Below are 24,409 nucleotides of genomic sequence, written 5' to 3'. Positions count from 1 at the left end.
TTTTAAAAATTCTATAAACAAATAATAATTGTAAAAAACTATTTGAAAGTATTTTTTTCTTTTTAAAATATTTTGTATATTTTCATCTTTAAAGATACTAAAGAAAGATATTATAAGATAAAATACTAAGTTTTTTAAAAAACTTTAAATCAAAACGAATTATAAAAACCAACAAGTACAAGAAATTATTTAATAAAAATCAAATAGAAAAACTAACTATAAAATAAGTGATATTCCTTTTTTTTTAAAACCTAAGTAAAAAATGTAAAAGTTCTCTTATTATTTTCATATAAATAACTAACTTTCCTTTTTAACCGATAAATGTATGCTACAAAAATATAAACCAAAATAAATATTATTTTCACATCTATATTTAGGTTTAAAGTTCCTCATATTATTTTCACAAAAAAATAGTATTGACAATAAAAACATTATCTGAGTATTTTCTTTTAATTTCTCTAAACAACTCAATTTTTTTATCATCCTTTTTGCATCTTATGACGCTAACACAAGTTTTTTTATTATTATTATGTTTTTATCGTACATAAGTATGTGTAAATATGAGAAATATATGTTTGTATGTATAAGACATAATATAATTAACTAAAAATAATTTTTTTATTGAGAAAACGAATTTTGAAAATAGCAACTTTTAAAAATAGTTAATATTTGCTGGAAATAATTATTTGATAGTATTTTTATTTTCTAAATCCTAGAAAAAAATAATTATAAAAGATTATGTAGTTTTAATTTTATTTTCTAACACCCTAAAACTGTAAAAACTATATTTGATAGTTCTTTTCCTTTTAAAAGAAAATTCTAAGCAAAAGAGATTTGTATCATATTTTTTTAATTTCTAACCATAAGAGAATTGTAAGAAGTTATTTGATAGTATAGAAAATTTGATGATGAACATGATACTAAAAATTATTTAATTAAAAATGAAGTGTAAAAATAGTATTGATATGAACCGTAAAAATCATAATTTAAAATTATTTAATAATAACTAGAAATAATTATTTGATAGCAATAAAAATTTTCTGAAATTTAAAACATAAGATAATTGTAAAAGTTTATATGATAATACTTTTCCTCTTCTATAATCCTAAACAAAAATATAAAAAAGTATTTGATAGTTTTTCTTTTTTTTTAATTTTAAATAAAAACAAGATTTAGAAATTATTTTTTTTCCTTTTTAAAAAATCCTAACAAAAGTAAACATACATATTTAATAGTATTTAAAAAAAGATTTTGATAACGAGTATGATGTTAAAGCTATTAAATTAAAAAAAAAATCAAAACTTAGGATGTTGTCGTGATTGGTATTTATGTGTTTGGTTATACGAAAATCAAACACATGTTTGATATGCATTAGTTTATAATTAATTTAAATTAAAATGTTATTATGAAAATATATCATTAATAAATAATGAATCAAGAAAATTATTTAACATCAGGTAAGTTTAATAAAACATTAAATTAGTACATAAGAAAGTGTATAATGTTGTCATTGCTTCTTGGCCTTATTTAACTTCTAAATTCCTTTTTATTTCATTATAATTATTATTTTGGGTTTGATCCGGTTTAAATTTTTACGTTTGGATGTTTTTTCTAGCTCTAACAAATATTAATTGAAACTTATGTGTGTAAACGAGTTCTTAACTATAAAATAAATTTCACATAATATATGAAAAAACAATTTAAAAAAAAAAAAAAAATTTTAATATTTTTATTAAATTAAAATATCAAATAAAGCCTGTTGCAACGCACAAGTCCAAATCTAGTTTGAAATAAACCAAAGAGCTATATAAGTCGTATACATCTCCATCTTTGACGAAACCTAGCCGCACACCTCCAATTAAACCATTGTTCACCTCCAAAAATCTGATGCACCGCGATGCCACCACCGGCTCTTCCCGTTGTCTTGGAGCCATCACGCCATGTCAGAGAGAGAGCCTCGTCATCACTGGTCAAACGTCTCACGTGTTGTCGTCTCGCATCGAACTCGAGAGATGTATATATGACGTGAGGAGGAGGCGCACAAAGACGGCGCCACCGTCTCACCACCGCCGCACCGATCAGATCCACACTGTTGTTAGCCGCAAGCCATGGGAGGAGGCAGTCATGTCACCGGAGAGTCGTGATAGCCGGAGATCGTACCAGCCACCGTCATCAACCGTTATCTAGCTAAGTGTTGCCTCCTTTGTTACTTGTGCCACAAGTAACATATATACCACAAACCTATAACGTGTCCTTGCATGTGTGTAGTTTAATCTTGTGCCAACCTAGACAATTGGAGATGCTCGTGCATCACTTAGAAGGATGGCGTATGAAGATATTACTGGAACACGTGCATTCAACACCATTAATAATAGGAAGACACCTTTTAGTGTGTTGTTAGTCGAGACAAATCCACTCCCTCCCGGGCATTTCGAGATCCTTTTCCATATTGCTAAGGTGAGGTTCTTTTCTTGAATTCCTCGTACACGGCTTAAGACCTTGAATAAGTATAATTTATTTCTAATGTGTTTCCGTCTACATGAAATCGAGTCTGTTATTGCTTGTTTAGTTTTTAGATTCTTTGCTTAAACCGGAACTAGGGTGTTAGAGGATTCAACAATGATTGTTTTATTTAAAATTGGTAAATAAAAATAGTTCTTTTATTAGGAGTTATGTGATTGTTTGAGACGTATACAGAGACGGACTTATGTACGCCAAATTGTGTGGAGGTTACGGTCAGCTATAGTCGACCGGTTGACGCGTAACCCAGGAGGTCGATAAATCGTGTACGGGCGTGTGTTACCGAACACTTGTTCGGTGTGTGTATGAACCGAGCACCTTTTCGGTAGTGTTTTGGCCTGTTAGTGGGCAGCGAGTGTGCACCTCGCTAGGACTGTTGTGTGATCTTTGGGTACTTTAGGTACCGTGTTTGCAACGTGTTAGGATTAAATTATATTTATTCGGAGTGCTCTGTTCGGGTCCATGGACTTCAGGTTTAGTATCTCATACCTCACTGAGTGACTTCCCCGTTACTCACCCCTCATTTGCCCCTTGCAGGTGAGACATATGAGTATATGATATTTGGACGGATTGGTGCTACTGGACTTTTTATTCGGATTTTTAATTAGGCTTTGGGTGAGTGTAATTTGGTATATGAACTTTTATTATACGAGATATTGTTGGTGGCCCGCTGTTCTCCAGATTGGAGGTGACGGGTGTCACAATCTCTTTGAAGCATATGTGTCTTTATTCGTGATGACGATAACGATGAAAAGATCAATAATAATAATAACATAAAAAATGATGGTGATGTATATCTTCTCTCAAAAGAATTGATGTTTCCATCATGCATAGAGGCACAACTAGAAAAGTTGACCCAGCAGCCATGTCTATTGCTATGATGATTGAGTGACTGGGATCATACTCCGGGATGACGGTGATCTGACGAGTGGATATGGTACAACCAAAGTGACCTGTCCATCTTGTGTTACAACAAAAATGGCTGAAGGTTGAATGTTTCAGCCGAAATTGTTCGAAGATCATATGTTATAGACACTGTTAGGGGAGAGAATTAAACACAAATGTCACTGGTGTATAATATTGTCAAATGTTGTTAGCAGCTACCAAAAATACTTAACTATATAATCAACATAGATCATCATGACGTTGGTCAGTGAATATATTAATTAGGTGTGTTTATTTTAATCTAAGAAACATGGTATCTATTTACATCTATCTGAATATAACTTCATTTTTATAAAAGAAAAATATAGTTGTTTCATAACATATATACGTGTTTCTACGCTTATGAGTCATGATAACAGCTACTATTAAATTTAACAAAAATGTAGGAGCAACATTTTCAACAATTTATTTTAAATCTCTTATATATAAGAATCGATTCTGAAAAGAACTTCCGAAAAAGAATTTACTAGTTGTAGCCTTGTAGGTATAACTTTCACGTTAGATAAATTCACTAAATATTTTGACAATTTTTTTATATTAAATTAAACTGTAAATAGATAACAAATACCGGTAGGAAATCTATTATATTTATAAACTATAAATGACTAAAATGCGCAAGAGATTTTCTCATTGAGTTCTAAAAAGAAGAGTTCGTCTGTATTTGTTTGTTTACTTTGTCGAGTTTTTTTTGCCTTTGTATCTTTTATTAGTTCTTTTTTAAAATATGACAGTAATATTTTAACAAGTTCACGTCTATCTGAGGATTAAATTTGACTTTTTCAACACTAAAAGGGAATTAATTAGTTTGATTTTATAACTCCACGTACGAACGATTTGGATCCACGAATCCAACTTTATCAGTTTATCTCTTATTTATACTTCTTTTAATTTATTTTCGAGCTATCAAAAAGTAATTATTTTATGCTGACGTAGAAGTTCAAACAGTATTCAAATTTAATTGTTAATGTTTTGGTCACTCATATTTTTATTGATAAAAAAATGCAAGCCTTGAACTCTTGAAGGCCACTAGAGATGGACCGCTTCAGTCATTAAGGGGTGGTTTTATGTAATAATGTATCCTAACTTCACATATTTTTTACAACTCCATTTTAAATACACAGATTGTATATTGTTAGCAAAAAAACCATGTATTTTATATTTATAACATCGTATCTGACCTGAACGTCTTTATATGCAAATGCTAGTGCATTTAGGGTTTCTAAAAGTTTTGCATATTACACAAAGGGATTCCTTACACAAACCAAAAGGGTGCTCTGGCTACTTAAGTGATCGGTCCTCCCCATAAGTAATTGACCTTCTGATGACTCTCATCTCTTAAGACATGAGCTTTGTCTTTAAAAGGAGCTATCGCTCTCAATCATGGAGTAACGGCTTCGCCGCGCAATTATAAATTAATGTTTTAAGGAACAGTATTTTGCATATTTCAAGAGCCATAAACTACTAAGTTAGCTTGGCTTGTAAGAACAAAGCATACAAAATTTTACGGGGTTTTCGAGATCAAAATGAATGATCTTGAGTACATCTTGGCTCGATAATAGTTTCAATAATCCTCTGATCAACTTTAATTCAGAGGAGATAAAAAAAAAATTGCAACTCAAAGGAGATAATTCTGATGAAGATGAACAAGATGGATTATCTCCTCTCATCAATTTGGTTCTATAAAAGAAAATTAAACATGGGTAAATTTACTAGAAAACAATGAATTAGTCATCTTCATCAAAAGGTGTTAAAAATCATCTTCATCAGGATTAAGGTGTTCTTTAAGAAGAACAAGCATCACTCTTTTCATACTTCTCAATTTCGATCCGACTTTTTGCTAGATACTCCAAAGTTCCAAATCAACTTAACTACCATCTAAACCATTAGTGAAAGCTTACAGGCTGTCTACATACAGGGCCGGGCCTGAATAGAGGCCAATGAAGCATGTGCTTTAGGGCCAGTGACAATAATATACTTATTGGGGCCAAAAAATTTCAGAAATCTCATGTAGCTATACTGGTGAAAGCGGCCAATATTTCACTTTCACACTCCGGTTCGAAATGTCATTGATGTGTATTTTAGTATTTTTGCAAAATTTAAAATTTAATGGGCCAAAAAAAAAGTTTGGCTTGTGGGCCAATAATTATCAGGCACGCCCTGTCTACATATTGCTTAACATTCAACGACAGCAACGACGATCCATGTTGCTGTTTTCATATTATTCAAACATTTTTAAATCGATTTTATTTATTTAAAATTGCTATAATTTTTTTGTTAATGATGTTTTTCCATATATGTCGAGTTCACCAGCTCCTGCATATATATTATAAATATCAAGACTTTCAAGTTTCAATCCCACCTGAAATTATAATAGTATTTTGGTTGACCTCACCATAACAAAAAAGAAAAAGAACATGGACCACATATTGGGAAGAATCATGAAAAGCTGTTCCTTGAATTTAAATAATTTAATATTTAAATTTGGATATAATCTATTTTCATAACTTTATCCTAAAAATGACTATGCAGTAAGTGTTTTGTGTTTTCGATAAGGTAGGAGACCTAGTTAGTATATCCGTAACTTAATTCGAATTAGTAATATCATAAAAATTATAGCATTGAAATTGTCCTAAATGATGTTGTTTATTTGTTTATCCATAAAAAGTCAAAAGAATATTAAAACCTTTTAAAATTAGATTACGTGGCAAGTTGAGTTTCAATAAGTACAACCGCGCGCTATGTCTTTCCAATTTGTATTACCGTTTCTATTTTTCGTTTTTATCTGTTAAATGGCCGAAGAAGACTCTTCCGACTCCATCATCGTCAACGTCGACGGAGATGACAACAAATCAGCGTTATTCGGCAAGTACGACATCAAGAAGCATCTCGGCAGCGGCGCGTTTGCCAAAGTCTACGAAGCGGAGGATCTGCACAACAAGGGCCAAAGCGTTGCGATCAAAGTCGTCCAAAAGAAGCGTTTGAAAGACGGACTCACGGCGCACGTCAAGAGAGAGATCTCCGTCATGCGCCGCCTCCGCAACCCTCACATCGTCCTCCTCTCCGAAGTCCTCGCCACCAAGACGAAGATCTACTTCGTCATGGAGCTAGCCCAAGGCGGCGAGCTCTTCTCCAGAGTCTCGAGCAACCGTTTCACGGAGAGTCTCAGCCGGAAGTATTTCCGCCAGCTGATCTCCGCCGTGAGGTACTGCCACGCGAGAGGCGTTTTCCACCGCGATTTGAAACCGGAGAATCTCCTCCTCGACGAGAGGCGAGACCTTAAGGTTTCTGACTTCGGTCTGAGCGCGATGAAAGAGCAGATCAAAGCCGACGGGATGCTCCACACGCTTTGTGGAACTCCTGCTTACGTGGCGCCGGAGCTTCTCACGAAGAAAGGCTACGACGGTTCCAAGGCGGACATATGGTCGTGCGGCGTCGTTTTGTTCCTTCTAAACGCCGGTTACTTGCCCTTTAGAGATCCCAACATCTCCGGACTGTACCGGAAAATTCGCATGGCGCAATACAGAATGCCGGAGTGGACTTCTTCCGGTCTCCGACATATCCTCAGCCGCCTCTTGGAGCCTGATCCGGAGAAACGGATCACCGTTGAGGAGATTCTAAAGGATCCATGGTTCAACCACGGCGTAGATCCGAGTGAGATGATAGGTATGCAAGCAGACGATTACGACCTAGAAGAAAGCGGGAAGAAACTAAACGCCTTCGAGTTGATTGCGTCTTCATCGACAGCTAACCTCGCAGGTTTGTTCGGAAACTTTGTGACGCCGGATCATTGTGATCAGTTTATCTCCGATGAGAATCCGGCGGAGATTATGGTTAAGGTTGTGGAGGTTGCGAAGAAGATGAATCTGAGGATTGCGAAGAAGAAAGAGAGAGCGGTGAAGCTGGAAGGGCCACAAGGAGTAGCTAATATCGTAGTTAAGATTCGGAGACTAACGGATGAGTTAGTGATGGTGGAGATGAAGAACAAGCAAAGAGACGTTGGGATAGTTTGGGCTGATGAGCTTAGGCAAAAGCTACGTCGTTTGATTAACCAACCGGTTAATAGGGTTCCTGACAAACCGTAAGAATGGTTATTATATAAAACCAATATACTCGGATTTTTCGAAGTATTCCATTCGTGAGGTTTAACAGTTGAAAAAGAGACTCAGTTTTAATTTTTAAAATTCATTGAGGATTCGATAAGCATTATGGTGAACCGGTTCGGTTTGCATTGGAGCAGGGATAGTAATCTCGTTGTACATAAAAAACGAAAAGAAAAAAAAAGAGAATACGAACCAGGATTCAATTTTTAGTTTTTTTGGGATTATAATTAAACACAAAAGACTAAATTATTTGCTTTATTCATATTGGAGAGAAATTGAATAAAGGCTCTGGTCTGGAATATGTAGTCTTTTACGTGTATGTGTGTGATTGTGTATGTGTTTTGGAAACTTGAGCCCTTGTTTTTGCCAAGGGACAAGCCAACAGTTTGTAATATTCATCATTGTTGATTGTCTTTGGGAATCTGAAAAATCTTTTGGGTATGTGTTTTTGTATAGTACTATTTTAAGCTATGAAAGTTTCTTTGCAACATTAAATTATCTTATAAGAGTATAAATCATTTACAGAGAAAATATTCAATATTCTCTTTTTAATTCAAAACCCACTGGCTTGATGAAATGCAGAATGGTGGTGGCCAATGCAATATTTGATAAAGTTTATCGCCGTGGCGAGTTCTAAAGAAATTAAAGTTGTTAAGATCAATGTCATAAGTCCTAACACAACGTAGTAAAAGACTACAAACAAGTTAATGAGACATAATTTGTAGTGCTGATCAGTTTCATTATTTGAGCTTTATCTTGATTAATCATGTCATACATGTGTGGTAGACTTAGTCAATGTCTCAATATCTAACCACAACAAGAGGTTAATTCCTCATTTAATCACTTAAACCTATATACTTGGCTCGTTTTCTTTCGAACTATTATTGTACATAGTTAGTGGAAACCCTTGCTAACTGCTATGAGTTTGGAGCCAACTAATCTCTTCCTACAAAACCATAAATAGACACATTCTTTTGGATAATTTAGTATATTTGAAAAGCAAAAAACAAAAAAGATATTTAATGGAAAAATATTTTTTTCTCACTTACAAGATTTTGGTTAGCTTTTCTTGAAGCGAAAAATTAGAAAATCGAAATTTAAAGAAGAAAATGAGGAACCCAATTACTCTCCAAACCAAGTAGATGTTTTTGTTCTTCTTTGGAATCCTAAATTCCAACTTGCATAATCGATGTCTTATGGATGATCAATAGTTAGTAACCTAGAGTGGAATCATAGGAATAAAATGAGAATTTTATTGTTTGGACTTCAAAATTGTTTTAGGAATGAACCTCTCGACTCTACATACTAAGATGGAAAAAACATTTTGAGATTATTGTGTTTAAATAAGATGCAGATTCCTCTATCCAAATCGAGATTTGGTGGATATGATTTAAAATTTGACGGATTGACACTCTTTGGAGAGTTAATTTATTTTAGTATTTTGCATAATTGTTTTGGATGTTTAACATAGTTCATACCTATAGTATTAGAATATATTTACATATTTCTATTTAAGGAAGCTAGAGAACAAGGTGTGTTATATTTTCTTGTAAATCAGACAAAGTCAGATTTCCGTAAAACAGTTTTACTATCAACCAAATTTGATTTAATAAAATGGATAGTAAGAAAATAGTTTTTGTGTCAATAGCAAAGTGTAACAAAACCTATATGTAGTTGATTTTGTGAATAACCAAAAGAGAGATACTTCTCTGAAATTCAAGTTTGATCAATGCCATAATCGAAAAGGAAATTTAGCAGAAAAAGATGATAATCTCTTTACAAACAAGCTCTAAATAATTATATCAGTCCAGCCGATAAGAGCCACCGGCTTCGCTGTCTGTTAATCAACAAAAGCATGCCACTTGTAACTTCCAAGCATTGTTTAACAACTTAATCACAGTCATTACCTTAATCACTCCCGCCATTACGCGCTTTCCTCACTTGACTGCGTTCCAAAACCCGAATTAAGAGTTCCCTATCCTCAGGGCCGGCTTAGACAAGGGGGCGAGCCGTGCGACCGTCCCGGGCTCAATCCATTGTCCCTCTATTTTTTACTCTCTGTTTCAAAATACTTGATGTTTTAATTGAATGTACAAGAATCAAGACATAGAACAGGATCAAATATCAATGATTCGAAACATTTATTTTTACACTATTTGGGAAACCCAAGAACTCAATCGTATAGATATGTAAAATACAGGATTTCCAATCCTAGTACATTTTTTCCTAAAAAATAACATTAAAAATATAAAATAAAACTAATTCAGCCAATCATAAAAATAACTATAAAATTTTCTGTAAAACTAAAACTAATATAAAAATATCAAGACATCAAGTATTTTAAAACATTTTAAACTCTCCAAAACATCATCTATTTTGAAACGGAGAAAGTAATAGATAAGGATCAGATTTTTTTCAAAAATAGTTGTATTTTAATATTAAAAATAAGAAAAAAGCCCAATTTTTTTTATATGAAAGTATTTTTATTTCTATAGATTTATTTTTAAAAATACTTCTGGTATTTTGAAAAAAAATATATCTCTTAGATTTTTTAAAGAAAACTAATAATTTAAAAATAATATTTTTTTTTGCTGTGTGGCACCATTGAGCCTGCCTAGGAGTGTCAAAATGGGTCAAACGGGTCAACCCAACCCATAACCCAAATGAGTTTATTGTTAATGGGTCATGGGTCATGGGTCAACCAAATGGGTTATTTTTTGCGATTTTGGCGGGAAAACACGTTTTTCGGTTTTGGCGGGAAAACGTATTTTTGCGATTTTGGCGAAAAAACGCGTTTTTGTGATTTTGACGGGAAAAACGAAATCAGATCGATGCAACGATAGAGAAAGTAAAATTGAATCCTGGGTTTGGAAGAGAACTGGGTTTATTAATGGTTTTTTTAATTTGAAAACTAAATAGGTCAGAGTTGACCCAACCCAATATACCTATTTAATATGTTAACCCATTAACCTGTTAATCCATTAACCTGTTAACTCATTAACCCATTGGATCAAAAATAAACAGTTCATTTGGGTTAATGGGTCAACTTGGGTTGTGTCAACTTGGGTTGGGTCAATCATAACCCATTTTGACACCCCTAAGCCCGCCCTGCCTATCTTCCCCGATTCTTCACACAACCGATTCCAATCAATCTTTGATCGCTGGACATCTATCTTGCTCGATTTCTCCGGCGACCAGGTAACGGGGGAGAAGCTTATGATATCATGTTGAAAGTTTAAAGTTTTGATCTTTTGATTGTAAATCTTTCTTTGTGGTGTTGTAGATTGTAGCGTATCTTCTCATATCAGCCGCGTCCTCTGCGATTCCGTTGACTAATAGATTCAGAGAAGGTCAAGATAACATTTTCACTGACTCTGCTGCTTCGGCTATCACCATGGCTGTCTTGGCTTTCCTCTCTTTAGCTCTCTCTGCTCTCTTCTCTGGTTACAAACTCTCTACTACTCATTCTTTTGTCTGAATCTGCTGCTTAAGCCTCACCATCTGCTTCAATCCTTTGTTTATATGGTGTTGGTCTCTGTGATACGTGTAAATGTCATTCTTTTTTGGCCCTGTTCGTTTGCTCATCCAAATGATCCATCTGGGTGAAGATGCAAATCGATGTTCATTTTGTGCATTATAATGCAACATTCAGATGGATCACCCAACTGAATTTTTAAAAACTCATCTCAAATTTTCACCCAAATGAAAGTGAGTTTTGATGGTGCATCTGGATGCAGATGCATGTAGTTCAGTCCAAAGTGATAAATGACAAAAATGACCTTTTAAAATCAAAATATTATTTTCAAACCCTAAATTCTATTTTTTTTGCATATACATTTTTCTTCTATAACCAAAAAATACATTCTCACAAAAACTGAAAAACACTTTCCCGCCAAAACCGCAAGATGCGTTTTTCCGCAAAAAAACGTAACACACATTTCCATAAAAACACATTTTTCGGCCAAGCCAGTAAAACCGCACCTTTCGACCAAAACCGAAAAATCGCATTTTCCCGTCAAAACAAAAAAAACGTGTATTTTTCCGCCAAAACCCAAAAAACGCATTTTCCCGCCAAACTCCAAAAAGCATTTTCTGGCCAAAACCGCAAAAACATTTTCTCGCCAAAACAGGGAAAACACAATTTTTTCGCCAAAACCGGAAAAACATAATTTTCCCGCCAAAACCGGAAAAATGCATTTTCTCGCCAAAACCAGAAAAACACAATTTCCCGCCAAAACCGGAAAAACACAATTTTCCTGCCAAAATCAAAACAGAATTTTTCCGCCAAAACCGGAAAACACATTTTCCCGCCAAAACCGGAAAACACAATTTTCCCGCCAAAATCGGAAAAACGCATTTTCCCGCCAAAACTGGAAAACACATTTTCTCGCCAAAATCGAAAACACATTTTCTCGCCAAATCGGAAAAATGTATTTTTCCCACCCAAAACCGGAAAAATGTATTTTCTCGTCGAAACCGCAAAAATGCTTTTCCCGCCAAAATCGCGAAAAAACTTTTCCCGCCAAAATCGTGAAAAAAAACTTTTCCCGTCAAAAACACTTTTCCCGCCAAAACCGCAAAACACACTTTTCCCGTCCAAACCGCAAAACGTATTTTTACGCCAAACCCATAAAAACGTATTTTTCCGCCAAAACCGTACTTTTTTGCCAAAAACACTTTTTTCCTCAAAAAACGCAAAAATATTTTCCGTCAAAACCGTAAAAATGCTATTTTTCCGCCGAAACATAAAAAAAAAATATTTTAATCATTTTATTAACAAGTCCACCTGGATGTAGATGGAAGTTAAAAATGAAAAACAAACAAACAAAGTTGCATTCAGATGATTCATCTGGATGCATGGACGAAATGAAGAAATGAACAACACGCAGATGGAGCATCTGGATAAGACATCTAAATGGACCATCTGGATGCATCTTCCAGATGTACAAACGAACAGGGCCTATGTGTGTGCGCATAGAGCGTCTCTGTGACTGTGTGTATGTTCTTCTTTAATACTTTGGAAGCTAAAAGAATATATTCTTGGTATTGGTATAGTAGATACTATCATACATACAATCCTACTGGAGTCTGGTATGGAATGAACTTGTAATCATGGAATCAACTCGTTCATCAGATTATAAAGTTCATGAAAACATGTGAAAAATTGATTGGCTTTATTTCGTTTTTTCTAGTTCTATGGTACACAAGAAGACTAAAGATAGTATAATATTACAGGCGTGTGAAAGCGCTCTAGCATGAGCCATGTAAAGAAAAAAAAACAAATGAAATAATTTTTTCTATGGAGGACTATAGACTACATAGTCTTAGTATCTTCAGGATCACTAGTAAGTAGTTAAACCCTTTATCTTCACGACAAGAACGAATCAAAAAACGAGGAGGACTCATCGTTTGGTTCTTCTTTTGCTCTAGAGAATCCACCACCAACAAACTCGTTTTGTTGCGTTTGAATGTTGTTGTGACTGTTCATAGCGTAACCAAAACGCCCTGCATTAGTGTTGTTGTTGTTTTGAAGCATCTGGAGCGTATATGGTGGTCGAGAAGTAGTGTAGTTGGTGTGACCAGCTATAGCAGCTGGTCTAATTGGGGCTGAAGAAGGGTCTTGCACCTGCCTGTTTGTGGCGTAACCGCTACCACGAGCTGCAGGTACGTCGTGGTTATGTTTCCCTTCGTAGGTTGTGATTACTGCTCTCAGATCTTGTGATGCTCTCTCAACGTGTTTTCTCACTGGACAACCGATGGTTGTGCACTTGTAGTAGCTTCTGTTAAGATTCATCAAGTTATAAGAATGTTAGTTTCTTGGAGCCTTAGTTTATGATGTTGACAAGAATAGATGTTATGTTTTATGTTTTTATACCTTGGATTTGGGTTTCCTTTAACGACTTTTTGGCCGTATTTTCTCCATCTGTAACCGTCGTCAAGAATGTCGATATCACTTGTTGTCTGCACAACAATTCTTGGCTCTCTCACTGTCTTGCTTCCATTACCATTCCCACCGTTTGTTTCACTTTCTCCTTTCCTGAAAACACACAAACATGTTAGAAACTTTCTGATTCAAGATTGTTCAAAGATTAGGCGAGTTTAGTGGGTGCTGATGCTCTCTTACCATTTCTTTGCTTCAGGTTCACTCCCACATTCTTCTTCTCTGCTGACAACCGATGAGCCTCGTTCAAACTCATCGTCTCCAACAGAACCAGAAGTAGTGTTATCATCTTGTTGGATTGCAAGGGAATCAGAGTGACTGAAACTATTATCAAGGCTGGCATTGAACACAGCTGAATGAAATGTCGATGAAGAAGAAGATGATGATCTTCTAGTGGACTGAGGCTTGGGATGGTTATGGCTTCCCTTATAGACAATCTCTGTGATCTGACCTTCCAAAGATCTCTCGACTTTCTTCTTTGTCGGACAGCTTGGGAAAGTACACTTGTAATAACTCCGAGGATTCTCGCTCCCTTTCACCTGTTTCTGACCGTACTTTCTCCAGTTGTAACCATCCTCTCCTTTCCTTTGCTCCCTTCCATTGTAAGAACCAGCTTGTTGATTGTTGCTGTTGTTTAGAGTTTGGCTCCATTGATCTGACTGGTTCTTCCTCTCTTGTTCCTGAACACACAAACACATATAAATAAATTTGAAAGGAAAAAGGTGATTTGAAGAGCTGTTGAGAAGGAACATACCTGTGACTGAAAGATAGAACTGTTTGTTGCTGTTGTTGTTGGTGCAGAAAGTGCTGATGATTGTGTCTGAAATGAGAAATCGAAGAAGTTAATGTTGTTGTTGTTGTTCTTCTCTTCCTTCGTTACATTTTTCTGATTCCTTTCGTTTGTAATAAGAGCTCCTGTGGTTGGAGAAGCAAGAACCTGCAAAAAAAAAACAACCAAGAATATTATCAAGAATGGTTCTGAAACACAGACTCTCTTTCTAAAAAGAAACCGTTGACTCATTGACTTTATCACATCCCATCAAAATTCATTTTCTTGAATACGAGAGATGTTTAAGTAATGATCTTTTCAAGAAAAGAGCCAAACCCATATAGTCAATAGTTTCAAATTCATCTCTAAAAGAAAAAAAAAATTGAGTAAAACAGAGAGGCTTACGTTAGCAGAGGAGGCAACAAAAGCAGGGGAATCAAGGAAAACAGAGGGACTGAAACAAGTTGAAGGAGAGATTGAGACTGAAGAAGGAGCAAAAGATCTAAAGTTTGGGATCTCAAGATCTTCCAAAGATGCTGATGATCTTCGTGACCAGTTAGCAGAACCACTCATGTTTTGTCTGGTTGTGTTATTGTCTATAGGAAGGAGGGAAGAAGCAGCCATACATAAAAAAATTGAAGCTTTCTTTATTTTAAGAAAGACCAACTTCAGATATATATAGAAAGTGTTCCTTACGAGAGCTTGGACAAGGGGGGGCGAAGAAGATGTGATGGGCTCTTGAAATGTTTATATGTATATGTTCGTTTTATGTCTGTATATATAAAAACATATTGCATGGTCTGATTGGTTAGTTTATTTCTAGTTTTGTTTTTTCATGGAAGAAATGAAATAAAATGTAGTTTCTGAGAAGGTGATCAAAAGTTTGACCGTTGAAAATATTAGAAGGTGGAGAAGAATGGGGGAGGAGACTGGTCAGACCTGGTGGCCTTGACTTTGAACGAGGCGGCTCTCATCATCTTTGTTCTTTAGGATGCATTCCTGACTGCCACGTGTGATTTATTCGTGTTCAATTAATTTGGATAAATATATGATATCAAAACATTTTGGTGAATCTTGTCTTTCTTGTTTGCTTTGGTGTTAGTTTTTTTTGTCTTATTTGTTGGTTTCAAGATGTTTGTTCTGTGAGTTCGGCTCGCCGGCTTTAATCTCTGAAAAGGTTGTCGGCTTTGCGTTGTGACGTTCTGTTTCTAATGTTTAAATAAAGAAAAAATTACATAGACATACTTCTAAGTTATCTATTTACGGTTACACATATTTTCAGCATGTAGAGTATTTTTTCTTCGTGAATTCTCTAAAAAGCCTTTCTAATTTAAATTAGTTAAAAATATGTAGTTTGGTTACGTTCATTCTTTCTTTCTGAATATCTAATTTCACTGTCACAATCATCGTTTACATTATTAGTCTATTATCTCTCTCTTTTTCTACATCTTGAAATTAATTTTCCATAGTTGATGCTTACAAGATTAATCATTTTTATCTTTTTTCACTTTATGGTCCACTGTATATCTTTTTGTAAGCTTCAATTATCTAGCCGGTAGATTTTTATTTTATACCAGAAACCACATATCCAATTCTAACTACATAATTTTATGGGATTTTTTGGTGGTTCATCTTCATGTTCATTAACCGCTGTCGCCGTCGCCAAAAATCTCCACTCCTCTCAAACTGTTTACCGACTACACATCACTTCTTTAAGGATCGAGGTTCTTCAAACCGGCACATATATTTCTTGATGGCCGGAGAATTTCATTGAAAGCTATGAAAAGCATTATGATGGGAAATTGGGAATGGATAATGATATCTCGTATATTCTCTTCTTGACCACACACTATTCCTCCTAACCACATAACTTTTAACCTTGACTACTTAACTTCAGCTATTCCCCACAAATCCTCTAACCTTGTCACAATTCCTCAGCCTCTAACCACAACAACCTTGACCACAGTAACCACCAACACTCTGTGTCGCCTTACCACAACACACTATAACCCCATTCACATCAATATTTCTCCTGACCACATAAATTCAACTTTTACAAACACCAGCCATCAGATTAATATAAAAATAAAACAATCTAACGGTCCTGCTAGAAGCCCATAACTCCATAAACCTGTCACATATTTATTGACTAAACAAAGAACTAACTAGTGTTGATAAGCTAACGAGAATAATGTTTTTTAGTCTATGCATTCTCTTTCCAAGAAAGATCAATTTTGTCAAGAAAAAAAAACAAAAACTAGTCCAAAATACACTACCAGCATAAAATATGTTAAAGTGTAAGGACTCATGACCAAAGTATGTCTATATGTTAATCTCTCTTAAATAAATTCAGAAACATTTAAAAAATTTATTTTGGTGAAACTGAGATTGCTTTAGTAGGTAGTAGTAGTAAAAGCCATGTTCTAAAAATTGGCCGCCTGGACTCTACGTGTCACTTTTCCATCCCGATTTATGCCAAATATGTTAAAAAAATCAGATATCCGATTTTCTCCGACTAGACCGCCTAACCGCCTAGGCGGCCGCCTAATCTTTTTATTTTTTTAATTTTTAATAATATTTTTATTTATTTATTTAATCTAAAATTTTATAAATATCATTTATATTCATAATTTTTATGAAAATTACAATATATTAAGTTTATATATTCTATTTGTGTGTTTTATACAATTTTAAACATGAAAATGTATTAATGTTATACACAATTAAAGATTAACATGCTTTATAACATAGTAAACAGTCTAAAAATTATGTCCCGCATAATTTCCAATTAATCCCCGATTTTCTCTTTAGGCGTTAGGTCCAATCCGACCGTCCGACTAGCGCGTTCCCCCGTTCCCGAACAGGGAGTAAAAGTCATCTCTTTCTTTTTCAAGCACATGAGTAGATATTAAGAGTGTGATTATTTAGCAAAACCTCTTAATTAAAGTCTTTATTTGTTTACTCAGAGTTGGTTTCATTTGATAACTCAAACAAAAACTTTTTTGTCCATCAGATTTTCATCGTATAGCATACTCGATAATGGACTATAAGATATGCTAATGCGATTACAGTTACTATACTACCAACCATAAATGTCGCTCTGATGTGTTTTGTTGACATGCTTTAAATATGACATGACTCGATAGTCGATACTATTAATTAGCTTGAGATTTTGCTTAGTGTAGAAATCAAATACTATATAGACGACTTCCAATTAAATATTCCTATTAAGCTCGCTAAAAATTTAGAATCGAAGACTCTTATATGGAGTATTATGCTTTTAAGGCTTTGATTTAATAATTTTAAATTCTTACATTATTCATATATATATATATATATTTCTCGCTATATTCTTGGAGCCTTTATGACACTTTTGTTCCGGACAGAGTCTAATCAAATTACTAATCTCGACTTCGTTATTATTTACATGAGAAAAAGTGGCAAGACTAATACCTTAAACCCCTTTTTCATTGCTACAAAATCAGCAAAAGGTTATCACAAAGAAAAAGAGAGAAATAATAAAGCAAGACATGTAACAAAATGGTTTAGCAAACACAAAAATTGATTTGGGCGGAGACGAATATTGTTTATTGTATGAACTTGGAACATCCAATATGAGACAAAACAGAACACAGACGAGCTCTTTCTAAATGGACATATGATACTACTCAGAATGCGAATCTGAATCACTTGCGTTGTAACCTGACAAGACAAATCAAGCACAAAAAAAAAACACCAAATCAAAGTGTGAAATACAAAAAGAAACAAAGGAACCTTATTTTCCGACAGAACAGCAAGTTAAGTTGTGATATAAACCAAACCTGGTCGTTTATTCATAACTTTCCACACAGACGAACGAACTTTTGATGCTTTCGTAATCCAAACCCTCCCCTGCGTAAAGACACTAACTTTTCATAAATTGAATTCACTTCATTAACATTAACTAGAAATGAGTTTCTTCACTAAACCCTAAAGCTAAAAGTGATGAGATATGGAAAAAGGAGAAACCTTTCGAGCATCTTTGGGAACTCCGTAGCCAGAGTTATACATCTGACCCAATACAACTTGCATAGTGATGTTCCCAGCTTTTGCTTCTTCAAGTGTGTCTTCAAACCACCGTTTCGCACAATCCGATACTACAGCGGAAAGTGGGACGCTGCGGCGGCTACTGCCGCTGGAGGTGGTGGCGGCGGAGGAGTCTTTGTCGGGACTGGCCATGGTGTTGTTGGAGGATACGGGTCGGATCGGTTTCGACGATTTGACGAATTTGGATGCTGCGGCGGACGCACCTCTTAGAACTGTTGTGATAGGAATTGGTTTTACCATTTATTATAATTAAAATATATAAAAAAAAAAGGAGGAAGAAGGGAGATTTTGATTCTCAGTCTCTTATTTTGGTTTGATTAGGGTTGTGTGATTTTTCTTGCGCCGAATGATCGTCAGCGTGATGGGTTTAAGCAACTCAACCACATCCGGTTTATGGTTTGGTTTCCATTTGGTTTACGGTTTTATACAAACTTTTTAACGTAGCAAGATAAATTGGTTCAGTTTGGTGGATGGTTTAGTTGGGTTTCGTTTTATTTATCCAATTCATGAGACCATGGTCTAGGAGGCGCCTACCCGAAATGATTTGAGTAAAATCCGATTTATAGCACTCAAAATCAGTTTAAACTCTTCTAAAATAGTTAAAATCGTTTTAAATTAATTTAAATTAGTCTAAAATTAAATAAAATAATAATATTAATACACATTTATCTAATTTCTTATGTTTTATATATCTATTTTTGACAATTCATCACAATATTTTATAACTAAACTGTAAAACTAAAATAATTTATATGAATGTAAAATATATACAAAACAAATCAATAATTCATTTATGACCTCAAATAATCTTCTTAGTTGTTAGTTCTTTATAAACTGCGTAGTTCCCATCTATCGATTTTTTGAACATTGCATGAGACAATGAATATTGAGTTATGTATTTGAAATGATTCGATTTAGATAATTTTAGGTTAGTTGTGAAACTATTATGCTTTTAAATATTTTTTTTTTAAATTACACATTTATAAATATTTTTAATAACATCAAATATTTAAAATATATTTTAAAATTATAATTTCAATAACATAGAATTCTAAATAATATTTTTTTTAAAAAAATCATACTTAAAATGATTTATTATTTTGATATAAATTGAATACACCTCAAAGGGCAACGCTAATTATCGAGATTATACATTTTGTAATCACATTTACACAGCTATGAAAATTATGTTTCAATAAAAGAGTATACACCTATGGGCAGGCAATTTCAATAAAAGAATGTTCTGTTGGCAAAACGAATTTTGCCACGGAACAAAAGATTAGCTAGAGACACTTTTTTTTTAGCTAAGGCATGGTATTGTAGACAAGATGTGATTGTTACCGTGCGCCTGTCATGAGCTGCAACGGCATCAACAAGCGGACTTCTTGGACGAGGAAGCTTAATCATTGGGACCTCTTCTGGCTTATCTGTGTCCAAGGTAGGTGCAACAGTGAATGCGCTGACAGGCCACATAGCATCTTCCACTGAAGCAGGAACTATCTTTTGAACCGACGATTTTAATGATTCTGTTGTTTCCGCATTTGAAGCATCAAGAACAGAATGATCATAATCTTCAACCTTTGTTGATTGAGCTGGTGTCAACGCTTGGGTTTCAGGACAACTTGAGCTTTCTGAAACATGGGCATCTGTGTCGTCCTCATAATCTTCGTTTGTAGCTCCTGGTTCTGGGCAGTATGGTCAGCCAAAAGATTATTCTCTTCAGAAAGATCCGCTGACTGAGTTCTCTGATTGCAACGGCTCTTCTGATGCATTGGTCACAAACTCTCCAGGAAGTTGTTTTGATTTGTCAGTTCCTAGAGATACAGACAGCTCTGATGTCTTAGACCCTGTTTGAATATTCAAGCTAGAACCAATGGGTGATGTGGCTGATGAAGCAGAATTACTGGCTTCGTCTGATTCTCCCATGAAGGTGGGCGTAAAAGAACGTGGAGAGATAATACTCGCCGCTAAAAGGATTTAGAACAAAATTGAGAAAATATTCTTTTAAAAAACGAGACAACTGGAGAGATAAACCTAAAATAAAACAAAATCAACATAATAAGTAGGTGTGAGACTTTTATCCGAGATCCGGATTCGATCTAGATCCGATCAGAAAATCCAGATATCCGGAGAGGTCGAATCCGGATCCGGATAGTAAAATGTTGGATCCGTCAAAGTTGGATCCGGATCCAGATATCTTGATTTTTTTAGTCCGGATATACGGATCCGTAAGTTTTATTAATAACTATTTCAAAAATAGTAATATCTATATATAAAAACTAACTTTATTTAATATATTTTCATTTTTATAATAGTATATGTAAATTTTATGTAAACTTTGTAATATTATACATAAAAATAATTAAAAACATTATATATATTTTTATTTTAAAATTATTATTAATATTTTATATATATATTAATATTATTTTTTATTTATTTTAAGGATCCAAATCCGGATCCGGATATCCGCCGGATATTACAATTTTTAGAAGGATATCCGATATCTGGATATCCGAGAACCCCAGATCCGGATAAAGATAGTAAAATTATGGATCCGCCGGATAAGGATCCGGATCCGCATACCTTAAACTTACCCGGATATCCGATCCGTCCCAGGACTAATGATAATTCATCTGGGTATGTTAATAATCAATTGTTAAAACATAATTTAAAATAATACTAGCACCAACATAAAGTACATGTTATTAAATGACTATACATCAAAGAAAAGTCTACTGTATCAGCAACTACATAAATTCCCTGTTCTAAAACTCGGCCGCCTAGCCGCCTAGACGTTACGCGTCATTTTTCCGCTCCGATTTATGCCAAATCGGTTTAAAAAATCGGATATCCGATTTTTTTCCGCCTAGACCGCATAGCCGCCTAGCCGTCTAGGCGGCCGCCTAATCTATTTTTTTATTTTATTTTTTTATTTATTTTTTATTTTTTTTTATTTTTAATAATATTTTTATTTATTCATTTGATCTAAAATTTTATAAATATCATTTATATTCATAATTTTTGATGAAAATTACACTATATTAAGTTTATATATTCTATTTGTGTGTTTTATACAATCTTAAACATGAAAATGTATTAATGTTATACACAATTAAAGATTAACATGTTTTATAACATAGTAAACTATCTAAAAATTCCGCCCCGCATAATTTCCGATTAATCCCTGATTTTCTCTTTAGGCGCTAGGTCCAACCCGACCGCCCGACTAGCGCCTAGCGCGTTCCCCAACTTTATGATAAATTATACGTCGGATATAGTATGTGTTAATTAACTTAAATGTTGTGATTAACACAATTAATAATCAAGAATTTGTCAGGTGATAATTAAGTATTTTAAAGGGAATTAGTGCACACTAGAGAAACGATTGGACATTCTAACACGATACCATGCGTCTCACGCTACGTTACGCTTCAGCGTAGTTATACCAATTAAGATCAAACCTTGTGTATGCGTTCTTTTTTTCAACAACTACAAAAATAATGTAATCATTTGAATATCTGCATGCGAGGACATTCATTATATATATTTTAGGTTATTTTAACACGACTTTTGCTAATGTTTTGAAGAAGCCGAGGAGGCAATTGGAAGATAAAAAATGAGCTAATTAAGAGACTCTTGGAGTTCACTGTCATTGTATGCAGGAACACCATTCTTTAACTTAGTAAGTACTAGTATATATGGACGTGTAACGTTTAACTTTTCTCTTCTCACCTTAAAAACTTACTTCTTTGGAGTTCACTTCTTTACCTCGTCGCTCATTTGGAAACATCTTGTAATAACTGAAAAATTCTGCTTTCGTTTTCTACTATTTTCCTAAGATGTGATTTGTTATAAGCTTACTAAGCATCTCCTCTCTGTGCTCCAAGTTTAATCTTGAACTAGAGCCAACGAGTCATTGTTCTTTACATCTCTTTTTTTTTTGGGAGTTTCAGGTGCAGACATGTCTTATATTCCTCCGCACAAGCGACACTCGAAGGATCCCGTGAGGCCTTCCCCTTTTCCAGAATCTCTAGTTACAAAATTGAAGAAAAATAACGACTTCAAGAGTAGCTTTGCTAAAAGCAAAGTTATTACATATTCGAGAGATTCCATTTCCAAATGGCTTATTGTTAGCTCAAATGGAATAGAGGATGAGGTTCCTCCATCTGTTAAGCTTGTCCCAGTGTCTTCAGATTCTTCTGAATGCAGCAGATATGGAGAAACGTCTTTGGTATTGATTAACACTAGTTTACATAAAGGTAACACTAGTTACTATTTTTTTTGTAACTACCATGATCGCTCTTGCCAAAGATGCATGCGCATTGCGTCTTCTCTTTAGTGTAATTTTAATATGTATATTTTAAAATATATATGATAGCTGAGGAGAGTGAAGAAGAAGAGAAATCTCGGTGGATGTTAGTAGCAGAGAAGGTTGAGAATGATATTTTATTTGCATATGAGCAAGCTAAGAAGGGAATGGAGGATTATCATCTTTCAGATAATGGTAAACTGCGATTGGTTGCTAGGTTCGGTAAACTTATCTTTTATAGGTAAGTATTGTTCTATTAGATTTTTTTTTACAAAAAATATTACTAGCCTTGTTTTCTAACAAATACTACTTGAAAACAGGCGCCAAGCTGGTCATGTGACTGAATATTCGCAAGAAAACATGAATATGATATTCTCTACGGATGTCCCAACTTATTTCATACAAAACATAAAGTCTAAGGCTATTTCAAGCCATGAATTCTGTATAGGCGTGGAAAAGGAAGTATACGTTGTGCAGATATCGCATAACACTCGTCCTTATGTAACCATCAGATGTAAATGTACCGTAAAGGAAGATGGAAGCCTCAGTATGTACAAGGCAAGTGTTGAGCTCTTTGTGTATCTGTGATAAGAATCTGAGTGAACCCTCTTCATTGATAAATATTGTTATGAGAACATATAAATATCATCTTTAATATTAACTTTGACCTCTTTTTTTGTGCAGGCCGAGATGAATCCTCTAAGGCATTTGGTTGTTGATGTGTCCTGCATTGACAAGAATCTTGACATGAGGCTTATGGTCGCCGGAAAAAGGAAAATTATGAATCTCACGGTGAGTTGATTTTGATGTATACATTTATTTATCTAGAATATAGTTATGCCTTTCTTGGACTTAGCTGTTTCTATCATAAACAGGAGAAAGAGACACATAACATTCAAGGATTATTGGATTCAGTGACGGTCGATTCGAAAGAGGGATTAAAGTGGCTGCTTGGTAAACCTTCGTCCTTAAATGGATACAAAATATTGGAAGTTTGTCACGTTAGAGCGACTACATACAAAAACCGGACTCTAAGGCTAAGGGTCAGAGAGGCTGATAGGTTTAATGAGCGGTTTAGAACAAGGGAAGTGGAGAGGGGTGTGACTTTGATACTTCAAGACATCAACACTAAGTTACAGGTAAAGTGTTTTTCTTTTGCTACGAAACCTTTATTGAAAATGAGGTTACAGTGATTATTAAGCCTTTTTTTTAATGAAGATTATTATTAATCCTTATGGTGTGCAGGAGCAGAACATTGAGAGGGACTGTGTTTTAAAAAAGCTTAGAGATGCTCTTGGAACTATATGGGACTTCTTGCATTGTGATGCCTCTCTTACGTCATAAAGAACCATATGATGTTGTTGCTGCTGCTAGTTCGGATTCTCTTTTACTTTTTGATGTGTTTTGGTGCAGTAATGTTTCTGATTTGTTTTAGGGATGTCAAGGATTGAACTTGTGTGTTGTCCAAAAAAATAACATAACATCTGTTTGTATCCATGTCAGTCTGCTTAAGTTAGTTTGGGTCTGAAACCAGTAAAGCTCGCATGTATTAAACCGTTTGCGGACTAAACCATTTAATTTTAGGTTTTGTTACCGGTGTTTGTGAACTGGGCATGACTCAAGCATACAAAATCTTCCTTATATTTTAAGGATTTTAATCCTAAACTATATAAAGACAAGACAATGTAAAGATTCCCAATCATTAATTAAAATGTTTTTCCAATAGGTAATTGAAA

At 34.5% G+C, this 24,409-nt stretch overlaps 4 protein-coding genes across 4 annotated transcripts; 2 read left to right on the top strand and 2 right to left on the bottom strand.

Moving 5' to 3' along the window:
• Window positions 1-6,254: 6,254 nt before the first annotated feature.
• LOC106409607 (CBL-interacting serine/threonine-protein kinase 22) lies at window positions 6,255-7,770 on the top strand. Its single transcript, XM_013850208.3, has one exon. The coding sequence runs from the start codon at window positions 6,255-6,257 to the stop codon at window positions 7,545-7,547; it is 1,293 nt and encodes a 430-aa protein (XP_013705662.1). The 3' UTR covers window positions 7,548-7,770.
• A 2,480-nt stretch (window positions 7,771-10,250) lies between these two features.
• LOC106408307 (CASP-like protein 4B1) lies at window positions 10,251-11,249 on the top strand. Its single transcript, XM_013849103.3, has 3 exons — window positions 10,251-10,274; window positions 10,590-10,763; window positions 10,849-11,249. The coding sequence occupies exons 1-3, from the start codon at window positions 10,251-10,253 to the stop codon at window positions 11,041-11,043; spliced, it is 393 nt and encodes a 130-aa protein (XP_013704557.1). The 3' UTR covers window positions 11,044-11,249.
• A 1,684-nt stretch (window positions 11,250-12,933) lies between these two features.
• LOC106410925 (probable WRKY transcription factor 33) lies at window positions 12,934-14,899 on the bottom strand. The gene is given in 5 exon segments (NM_001316098.1): window positions 12,934-13,345; window positions 13,441-13,602; window positions 13,690-14,186; window positions 14,261-14,443; window positions 14,681-14,899. Coding segments are annotated over 5 exon segments (1,473 nt in total).
• A 2,826-nt stretch (window positions 14,900-17,725) lies between these two features.
• Window positions 17,726-18,709, bottom strand: LOC106409073. Its single transcript, XM_013849756.3, has 3 exons — window positions 18,284-18,709; window positions 18,097-18,166; window positions 17,726-17,977 (listed from the first exon to the last, which is right to left on the bottom strand). The coding sequence occupies exons 1-3, from the start codon at window positions 18,599-18,601 to the stop codon at window positions 17,940-17,942; spliced, it is 426 nt and encodes a 141-aa protein (XP_013705210.1). The 5' UTR covers window positions 18,602-18,709; the 3' UTR covers window positions 17,726-17,939.
• Window positions 18,710-24,409: the final 5,700 nt, after the last annotated feature.

This window comes from Brassica napus, chromosome C3, assembly GCF_020379485.1.
Source record: "Brassica napus cultivar Da-Ae chromosome C3, Da-Ae, whole genome shotgun sequence".
Lineage (NCBI taxonomy): Eukaryota > Viridiplantae > Streptophyta > Magnoliopsida > Brassicales > Brassicaceae > Brassica > Brassica napus.
This window is presented reverse-complemented; position numbering and strand designations above follow the sequence as displayed.

Coding starts and splice junctions, on each gene's coding strand:
- LOC106408307 (XM_013849103.3), top strand. CDS start 10,251: ATGGGTCATGGGTCAACCAAATGG. Junction 10,275..10,589: donor GTCATGGGTCAACCAAATGG/GTTATTTTTTGC, acceptor AAAAATAAACAG/TTCATTTGGGTTAATGGGTC. Junction 10,764..10,848: donor TCGATTTCTCCGGCGACCAG/GTAACGGGGGAG, acceptor GTGGTGTTGTAG/ATTGTAGCGTATCTTCTCAT.
- LOC106409607 (XM_013850208.3), top strand. CDS start 6,255: ATGGCCGAAGAAGACTCTTCCGACTCCATCATCGTCAACGTCGACGGA.
- LOC106409073 (XM_013849756.3), bottom strand. CDS start 18,601: ATGGTAAAACCAATTCCTATCACAACAGTTCTAAGAGGTGCGTCCGCC. Junction 18,167..18,283: donor TTCCCAAAGATGCTCGAAAG/GTTTCTCCTTTT, acceptor GTCTTTACGCAG/GGGAGGGTTTGGATTACGAA. Junction 17,978..18,096: donor AGTTATGAATAAACGACCAG/GTTTGGTTTATA, acceptor TTGTCTTGTCAG/GTTACAACGCAAGTGATTCA.